General features: G+C 40.3%; 1 protein-coding gene across 1 annotated transcript; it reads left to right on the forward strand.

The window, feature by feature from the left end:
• Window positions 1-9,091: 9,091 nt before the first annotated feature.
• LOC138367991 (zinc finger protein 83-like) lies at window positions 9,092-10,081 on the forward strand. The gene has a single exon (XM_069330281.1). The coding sequence runs from the start codon at window positions 9,092-9,094 to the stop codon at window positions 10,079-10,081; it is 990 nt and encodes a 329-aa protein (XP_069186382.1).
• The last annotated feature ends 340 nt before the right edge of the window (window positions 10,082-10,421 follow it).

Here is a 10,421-nt window from a genome sequence, read left to right on the forward strand (position 1 = left end):
TGGTAACCTTGCAATACCAACTGGTTTCTGATCAAAAGCTAAAGTCCAGTCGCCGCAAAGTTCCAACAAAGTTCAAATCCAACAAAGTTCAATTTATAGATGGTCTCCTTCATGAGGCAAATGCAGTGTTTGCAGCCCTAACAGAAACCCACACAAAGGACTACCATGATGGTGAAATATGGATCTCAGAGTACAATCTTTTCAGATGTGATAGGAAACACCGGCTTCAGGGTGGGGTCAGCCTCTACATCAAAGACACACTCATCTGTACTGAGCTGCTAAACACCTCAAATGATATGGTGGAAGTGCTGATAATCAAAATAGAGATTTTAAATGTAGTTATTGTCCTTGTATATAAGTCACCGGAGGCAAACCCTCAGCAGTTTAAAGACCAACTAATGAAAATAGAACACTGCTTGGAAAACCTCACAAATCCAGCTCCGAACATCATCCTGCTTGGGGACTTCAACCTACGGCACCTGAAATGGAAGCACCTGGCTAATACGGTAATATCAGAAAGAATACCAGGAAGTAGCCTAAATGAACAGGCACATGCAAATGACCTGCTACGGATGTGCGAAAGGTTTGCCTTAAACCAGCAAATAGTAGAACCAACTAGGAAGGAGAACACGCTGGACCTCATTTTCACTAATAATGATGAATTGATCAGGAACATAATGATTACAAATACCTGTTACTCAGATCACAACTTAATTGAAGTTATGACAACCATGGGGAGTAGACCTTCAAAACCAGTCCAGATTCCCGGTGGAGGAGATTTCAGCTAATTCAACTTCAATAATAAACGGATAAACTGGGAGCAAATAAACCAGGACTTCACAGAAATAAACTGGGAAGAACAGCTAGAAAATGCAAACCTGAACCAGTGCCTGGAAAAAATAAGCTCAGTAGCACTAGATATATGTTCAAACCGCATACCCCTAAGAAAAAAGAGGAAGAGATGCAGATTGGAACGGGAACGTCGTTCCCTATATAGGCGAAGAAAACGAATCGCGGAACAACTTGAGAGTCGCACCCTATCTCAAGAACGGCGAAGAAGGTTAGGTAGAGAAATAGAAACAATTGAACGGAAGCTACAAGAATCATACAAAACAGAGGAGAGGCAAAGAGAGCAAAAGGCCATCAGTGAAATAGAAAGAAATCCGAAATATTTTTTCTCCTATGCAAAATCAAGATCAAAAACCACATCTAGTATCGGGCCCCTGCGAAAGGGAGATGGAACTTTCACCGATGACAACAAAGAAATGAGCGAGCTACTGAGGACGCAGTACGACTCTGTTTTCAGCGAAACACACTAAAGATTGATAACCCAAATGAATTTTTCATGGATACGATACCAACATCAAATCATATATCAGACGTCACCCTATCCCCACTGGATTTTGAAGAAGCCATAAACAGTATGCCTATGCACTCTGCACCAGGCCCGGATTCTTGGAACTCCATATTCATAAAGAACTGTAAAAAACCACTATCGCAGGCCCTCCACATTCTGTGGAGACAAAGCCTAGATACTGGCGTTATTCCTGATATACTAAAAACAGCAGAGATAGCACCACTTCATAAAGGAGAAAATAAGGCAGAGGCAAAAAATTACAGACCGATATAGCACTAACATCGCACATCATAAAAATTTTTGAGAGAGTGCTAAGAAGTAAAAATCACAAAATACATGGAATCACAGCATCTCCATAACCCCGGACAACATGGTTTCAGAACAGGGCGCTCTTGCCTGTCGAAGTTGCTGGACCACTATGATATGGCATTAGATGCTATGGAAGACAAACAAAATGCGGATGTAATTTACACAGATTTCGCAAAAGCTTTTGATAAATGTGACCATGGTGTTATTGCACATAAAATGCGTTCAAAAGGAATTACCGGAAAAATAGGCAGATGGATCTACAATTTCCTGACCAACAGAACCCAATGTGTAATAGTCAACAAAATAAAATCCAGCCCATCAACCGTGAAGAGCTCAGTCCCCCAGGGTACTGTGCTTGCTCCAGTACTTTTTCTCATCCTCATTTCGGACATAGACAAGAACACAACCTATAGCACTGTATCATCCTTTGCAGATGACACTAGAATCTTACAATACAACAATACAATACAATACAATTTTATTTAGGTAAGGTACATACATACAATAAATATTTACAAGGATTGTTTAACTTATAGGTATAGCTAGTACATACAATGCCTAAAGCCACTATTACGCAAAGCGTTTCGGGCATGATAAACTTAAATGACAAGCTTAATACTAATTGAGCATAATGAGTAGAATGAAAACAAGAAATGAAAACATAGATGAAAAAGCAGCACAAATACAATTATGTCGACAAACAGCGCTCTTTAAAGAAAAAAACAGACATTGGTTGACAATAGAAGGGTAAGGTAGGTTACAGGGAATTTATTAGGTATAGCTTCGCTTTTAACTTAAACTGGTTGAGAGAGGTACAGTCTTTAACATGGTTGGGAAGGTCATTCCACATTCTGGGCCCCTTGATTTGTAGAGCATTTCTAGTTTGATTAAGTCGTACTCTAGGAATATCAAAACTGTATTTATTTCTGGTGTGATGCTCATGGGTTCTGATACAACCTTCTATGAAGCTTTTGAGATCAGGATTGGCATTATAGTTTAGCGTTTTATATATGTATAATACACATGAGAGAATGTGCAGTGACTTAATGTCTAACATATTCAGAGATTTAAGTAGGGGTACCGAGTGGTGTCTGGGGCCAGAATTGGATGCTGTCCTAATAGCAGCTTTGTGTTGAGTAATTAGAGGACGTAAGTGATTTTGGGTAGTAGAGCCCCAAGCACAAATACCATAGTTGAGATATGGATAGATAAGGGAGTAATAGAGAGTCACCAGGGCAGGGCGTGGTACATAATATCTGATCTTAGAAAGAATGCCCACAGTTTTTGAAACTTTTTTTGATATGTTTAGAATGTGTCCCTGGAAATTAAGCTTGTGGTCAATGAGAATGCCAAGGAATTTGCCATCTAATTTGTTACAAATTTGGGTATTGTTTATTTTGAGATTTATTTGATTAGAGGATTTATTGCCAAACAGAATATAAAAGGTTTTGTCAATGTTAAGGGTGAGTTTGTTGGCAGTTAGCCACAGATGGACTTTATTTAGCTCAGTATTTACTGTGGCATTTAGAGCAAGGGGATCAGGACTGGAGTAAATGAAGGTTGTGTCGTCAGCAAATAGAATTGGTTTGAGGTGTTGGGAGGCATTTGGAAGGTCATTAATGTAGATGAGAAAGAGGAGAGGGCCAAGTATGCTGCCCTGGGGAACACCAATGTTGATGGGTAGGGTGGGAGAAATTGTATTATTCACAGAAACATATTGGAGCCTGTCAGTAAGGTAGGATTTGAGGCATTGTAGGGAGTGTCCTCTGACTCCATAATGATGTAATTTAAGAAGAAGGTTTTGGTGGTTGACAGTGTCAAAAGCTTTACGCAGGTCCACAAACAACCCAACAGAGAACTCATTTTTATCAAGAGCTGTATGAATCGAGTTAAGCATACTAATAAGTGCATCGTTAGTGCTTTTTTTGGGTCTGAAGCCATATTGGCAAGGGCTAAGTATATTGAGTTTGGCTACATATGAGTAAAGCTGCTTATAGATTAGTTTTTCAAAAATTTTTGACAAGTTTGGCAGGATAGATATAGGTCTGTAGTTGTTAACATCTGTGAGATTACCACATTTGTGGACAGGCGTTACTCTCGCTTTTTTTAGAATATCTGGGAAGGTTTGGAGTTCAAGTGACTTGTTGAAGAGCAAAGCAATAGCAGGGGCTAAAGATCTGGAGGCTTTTTTGTAAATTAAAGTTGGTATCTCCTCAAGGGCACCAGACTTGGTTTTAAGGGAAAGGATTATCTCATTGACGTCAGTGGAATTAATAGGCTTTAGGTACAGAGACTGTGGATAGTTACCTGAAAGATAGTCATTAATGTCTGTACTGGAAGATGGAATATCATTTGCAAGGGATGAACCAATGGAAGAGAAGAACCTATTGAACTCAGTAGCAGAATCAGAGGCTGAAAGCTGACCATCGTTATTAGACAGGAGAGTCGGTTTGTTATTTAAAGACTTCTTTGATCCCAATATTTGAGAAATTGTTCTCCAAGTTTGTTTAATGTTGCTCTTTATTTGGGTAAATTTATCTTCATAGTATTTAGTTTTGGCTCGTCTAATTATCTTAGACAGCAATAATGAGTAATTCTTTGAGAATTCTTTGGAGACAATTCCTAACCTATACTTCTTCTCAAGGTCATGTTTTTTATTAATAGATTTAAGTATTCCCTTTGTAAGCCAGGGATTGTTAAGCCTTTTGGTTGTGACTTGTTTTGTAAGCATAGGACAGTGGGTATTATAAAGGCTAAGAGTTTTTTGAAGAAAAGATTGTACTGCAAGGTTGATGTCCACTATGTTACCTAACTCGGACTCCCAGTTGACATTATCAGCAGCAGTTATAAAATTGCCTATAGCAGTTTCATTGTGTAGTCTAAAACGTATCACTCTTGACTCAAGAGGTGGTTTGCTAATGTTAGTTAAGAGAAATGTGGGGTAATGGTCTGTAGGGCTATCGGTGATTATACCTGAAGTAAGCGGAGAGGTTATGTTTGTCCAGATGTGATCGAGCGTCGTGGCAGTGCTATCAGTGATTCTAGTAGGTCTAGTGATTAAGGGTATGAGGAAGCAGGAATTCATACAGTTGAGGAAGCTAACAGCAGTGGGGTGTTCAGGCTCGCAGAGGTCAATATTAAAGTCCCCTGCGATAATTAGGTGGTTTTTGTTCAGTCTGTTATCAAGTATTAGATTTCTAAGGTTTGAGTTGAATTCGGACACATCAGTGTTAGGAATTCTATAAACTGCACCCACAGTCAGGACAGACTCGGCACCCTTGACTCTGAAGCTGGCGAAGATATACTCCCCATAGCAGTCTCTGGTTCTAATTTCTTTTAAGCATGTTAGTTCTTGGTGGTAGTAAAGAGCAGTGCCGTCAGAGCAGTCTTCATGAGAGTAGGCAACATAGAGGACACGGCGAACCTCCAGTCAGATGTAGATCAGGTCTTTCTATGGGCTACAGAAAATAATATGGTGTTTAACGAAGATAAGTTCCAGCTCATGCGCTATGGAAAAAATGAAAATATAAAAACGGAAACCACGTACAAAACTCAGGCAAATCATAACATAGAACGAAAAGGCAATGTAAAGGATCTGGGTGTACTCATGTCCGAAGACCTTACCTTTAAAGAACACAATAAAGTAGCCGTCACAACTGCAAGAAAAATGATAGGTTGGATAACAAGAACTTTTCACACTAGAGATGCTATACCGATGATGATACTTTTCAAAACGCTTGTGCTCTCTAGAGTAGAGTACTGCTGCACAATGACAGCACCTTTCAAAGCTGGAGAAATTGCTGACCTGGAGAGCGTGCAGAGATCCTTTACTGCTAGAATCCACTCAGTAAAACATCTAAACTATTGGGACCGACTAAAGAGCCTAAAACTGTACTCCCTTGAGCGCAGGCGGGAGAGGTACATAATAATTTACACGTGGAAAATATTAGAGGGGCTGGTCCCAAACCTGCACACAGAAATAACATCACATGAGACCAGAAGACATGGCAGGATGTGCAGAATACCCCCGTTGAAAAACAGAGGTGCAACAGGTACTCTGAGAGAGAACTCTATCAACATCAGAGGTCCGAGACTGTTCAACACGCTTCCACTACATATAAGGGGCATAACTGGCCGACCCCTCACAGGGTTCAAGAGAGAACTGGATAAGCACCTCCAAAAGATACCTGATCAACCAGGCTGTGACTCATACGTCAGGCTGCGAGCAGCCGCGTCCAACAGCCTGGTTGATCAGTCCGGCAACCAGGAGGCCTGGTCGACGACCGGGCCGCGGGGACGCTAAGCCCCGGAAGCACCTCAAGGTAACCTCAAGGTAGGCCGCAAGGGCAATAAAGAGAAACAGGAACATTTGTGGAAGCTTTGGGACCGTTACGAGGAAAAACAGATAAGCACCTCACAGTTCCTCAAGGAATGTTCGCGTTTTATCCCAGGAAGTGCCTGAACTAGAATTAGAAAACAGCAGTCTGTTTACTGGTTGCTATTTAACTTAAGTTAGTTGTAAATGATAATGTAAAAATAGCCACTGAGAACTGATGAGTTGCACAAGACTTTTGCTCGTAAAGAGGGAATTGATTACAAACTTGGACTGCCTTTGAGCAGCCTGAGGGCAGCAATATCCCAGGAACATCAACTAAATTTCGGAGACTTGAAGCAAAGTGAAATTCACACCAGATACTCCATCTATCATCATTCTATTATGCAGGAAGAACCGCACGTCTATGGGTCATCCAATAATGTTAGCAGACTTCTAGATGTTACCACTGCTAGGCTTAGGCTCGGCTACAAGTACCTCTGGGAGTTTGTAACATCTGCTGATGTAGATTTGACTAAATGTAAACTCTGTCAGCAGAACTATTCGCTTACTTTGCGTCATTATATAATGGAATGTGAAAAAATCGCGGAATTTAGAGATAACACCATCAATAGTGTCCAAGAAATGTGTAAGTACTTCATTCATAATGATGTGCTGCTCGAAATCTTAGCGAAGTATCCAAAATTTGCTTACTGTAGGTAATGCATGCACATGACTGTAAAGCTGCCGCCCAGTTGGGTGGGTGTGCAGCAAGACTAGTAACTGTGTGACTCACCATAGATGTAAAGTGCCTTGTATAGTGACTGTTGTGAGCCTCTTGTTGATCACTTGTGACACAAAGATTATTGATGTGTGTATTTGTGTAGGTGATTAGATATGTATGTGTATGTATATATGTATACGTATATATATATATATATATGTACATGTATGTATGAGAGTGTGTACATGTATATATAATATTAATAATTTTGTAACTAGCGTCACAAATTGTTATTTGCTTAGCTAAACGAACTAGAGGGGTTCAGTTCCTGAACCGATTATGTGCCTCTGTAATCCTTTACACCACCGCCCACGGGATGGGTATGAGGTGCATAATAAAGAAAGAAATAGAATTGAATTGGTCTGATTAAGACTTTATGACCATGTAATCTATGTTTTGCTCCACTACTTACTGGTTGAGTATGGGGTGCATAACAAATAATAGCCACCTTCGGGGGCGCCTTGTTTCTAAACGTGTTAGTCTTAAATCCTTTAATCTCAAATCTTGCTACAATGTACCTCTTAATATATGTTATGTACTCTCGCAACCCAATGTACCTTCTTGTATATAAATAAATAGATTTCACCTGTAAGGGGATATGGTTTGCACCTTGTTATTCTAATATTCCTGCAGTCTCCGTGGTGTAGTGGTAAGACACTCGCCTGGCGTTCCGCGAGCGCTATGTCATGGGTTCGTATCCTGGCCGGGGAGGATTTACTGGGCGCAATTCCTTAACTGTAGCCTCTGTTTAACGCAACAGTAAAATGTGTACTTGGATGAAAAAACGATTCTTCGCGGCAGGGGATCGTATTCCAGGGACCATAGGATTAAGGACTTGCCCGAAACGCTACGCGTACTAGTGGCTGTACAAGAATGTAACAACTCTTGTATATATCTCAAAAAAAAAAAAAAAAAAAAAAAAAAAATAATGGATAAATAATTCTAATAATGGAAGCGCTAATTATATGAACAAGTGCAGAACTAATTATATGAGCAGTCTCCGTGGTGTAGTGGTAAGACACTCGCCTGGCGTTCCGCGAGCGCTATGTCATTGGTATTGATTGTAACCGTGATATATATGTGCTTCAGCCTACAGTTTAGGCCTATTGTCTTATGTATGACCCTCTGTCCTGCGTGACAGTGAATACTAGCATTAACCTCAATTTAATAAGACTATCAAAATCCTCAGATTAGGCAAAATTGTAATTAATTTTGTCAATAAAGATGTTAATAATAAATATGTCATGGGTTCGTATCCTGGCCGGGAAGGATTTACTGGGCGCAATTCCTTAACTGTAGCCTCTGTTTAACGCAACAGTAAAATGTGTACTTGGATGAAAAAACGATTCTTCGCGGCAGGGGATCGTATTCCAGGGACCATAGGATTAAGGACTTGCCCGAAACGCTACGCGTACTAGTGGCTGTACAAGAATGTAACAACTCTTGTATATATCTCAAAAAAAAAAAAAAAAAAAGTGCCATGTATTTATTCAGACGAGAACAACAGCGAACACAAACCAGCGCATATGCGAACGGAATGGTTTGTATGTACAAGCTTCTCAGTGAACGAAGTTGTTTCTAGCCCGATATCCGAAATTGCAGTATACGTTTTGACCAGTCCCCAAGCGGGATTGGTCACCCCGCCCTACAGTGCGGCAAATCTCCCTCTAACACACGCCTCTGTTTATCAGCCGCACCTCTATCTACAGTACAAAACAACAAACACTGTTGAAACCTTGTCATCCTCAACATAAACGCGTCTCCCAACATCTGTACTGTTGCAGTCATCTGGAGGATAGACCCTTCATGAAAACAGCACGTTCCATCAAGAAGAACTGCACCTATCATAAAGAAGATGAAGACGCACCAGTGTCCAGAATGTGCGAAGGTGTTCACTCTGCTTGGTAATATGAGGAATCATATGCTAGTGCATTCAGGTGAGAAACCTCATGAGTGTCCTGATTGTGGGAAAAGATTCAGACAACTTGGACATATAAAGACACACATGATGATGCATACGAATCAAAAACCTTTTGAATGTGCTGAGTGTGGGAAAAAATTTAGACACCGTGGAGCAATAATACGTCACATGTTAGTGCATTCAGGTGACAAACGTTATAAGTGTCCAGAGTGTGGGAAAAGGTTCAGACAACTTGGACATATGAAGCGTCACATGCTCGTGCATTCAAGTGACAAACTTCACGAGTGTCCAGAGTGTGGGAAGAGATTCAGTCAACTTGAATATATGAAGCGTCACATGATCGTGCATTCAGGTGACAAACCTCATAAGTGTCAAGAGTGTGGGAAGGTATTCACTCATCTTGGAACTATGAAGACTCACATGTTAGTGCATTCAGGTGACAAACCTCATAAATGTCCAGAATGTGGGAAAAGATTCAGACAACTTGTACATATGAAGCATCACATGTTTGTGCATTCAAGTGACAAACCTCACGAATGTCCAGAGTGTGGGAAGAGATTCAGTCAACTTGAATATATGAAGCGTCACATGATCGTGCATTCAGGTGACAAACCTCATAAGTGTCAAGAGTGTGGGAAAGTATTCACTCATCTTGGAACTATGAAGACTCACATGCTAGTGCATTCAGGTGACAAACCTCATAAGTGTCCAGAGTGTGGGAAGAGATTTACTTATCTTGGAAATATGAAGACACACATGATGATGCATATGAATCAAAAACCTTTTAAATGTGCTGAGTGTGGGAAAAAATTTAGACACCGTGGAGCTATAATACGTCACATGTTAGTGCATTCAGGTGACAAACCTTATGAGTGTCCAGAGTGTGGGAAAAGATTCAGACAACTTGGACATATGAAGCATCACATGGTCGTGCATTCAAGTGATAGACCTCACGAGTGTCCAGAGTGTGGGAAGAGATTCAGTCAACTTGAATATATGAAGCGTCACATGATTGTGCATTCAGGTGACAAACCTCATAAGTGTCAAGAGTGTGGGAAAGTATTCACTCGTCTTGCAAATATGAAGACTCACATGTTAGTGCATTCAGGTGATAAACCTCATAAGTGTCCAGAGTGTGGGAAGAGATTCTCTTATCTTGGAAATATAAAGACACACATGATGATGCATACGAATCAAAAGCCTTTTGAATGTGCTGAGTGTGGGAAAAAATTTAGACATCGTGGAACTATAATACTTCACATGTTAGTGCATTTTGGTGACAGAGCTCATGAGTGTCTACAATGTGGGAAGAGATTCAAGCGACTTGGATATATGAAGATGCACAAGATGATACATTCAGGTGATAAGCTAAGCACTTTGAGTGTGGGAGATGATTGAGAGAATGTTGAACTTTAATGAGATGCATATTAGTACATTAACTTATCACTAATATAATATACAGGTTGGAAATTTAGCTCCATCACCAAAATATTGTGCTACAGTATCACCAAATCAGTTGGATGTCCTATTTATGTTTTTGTTTTGTTTTTGAGAAATACACTTCACCATGACAGGTAAGATCTAAAGGAGTACTTCTCTTCCATTGGGTCATCCCTTGCAAATGACTTTTTATCTTCCAGTACTAATATTCAGGACTATCTTACAGGTAACTATCTACAGTCTCTGTACCTAATGCCTACTAATTCCACTGATGTTACTGACATAATCCTTTCCCCTA

Source organism: Procambarus clarkii, chromosome 24 (genome assembly GCF_040958095.1).
Source record: "Procambarus clarkii isolate CNS0578487 chromosome 24, FALCON_Pclarkii_2.0, whole genome shotgun sequence".
Classification (NCBI taxonomy): Eukaryota; Metazoa; Arthropoda; class Malacostraca; order Decapoda; family Cambaridae; genus Procambarus; species Procambarus clarkii.

Excerpts from the sequence above, each read along its gene's own strand:
- LOC138367991 (XM_069330281.1), top strand. The coding sequence starts at position 9,092 with ATGAAGACTCACATGTTAGTGCATTCAGGTGACAAACCTCATAAATGT.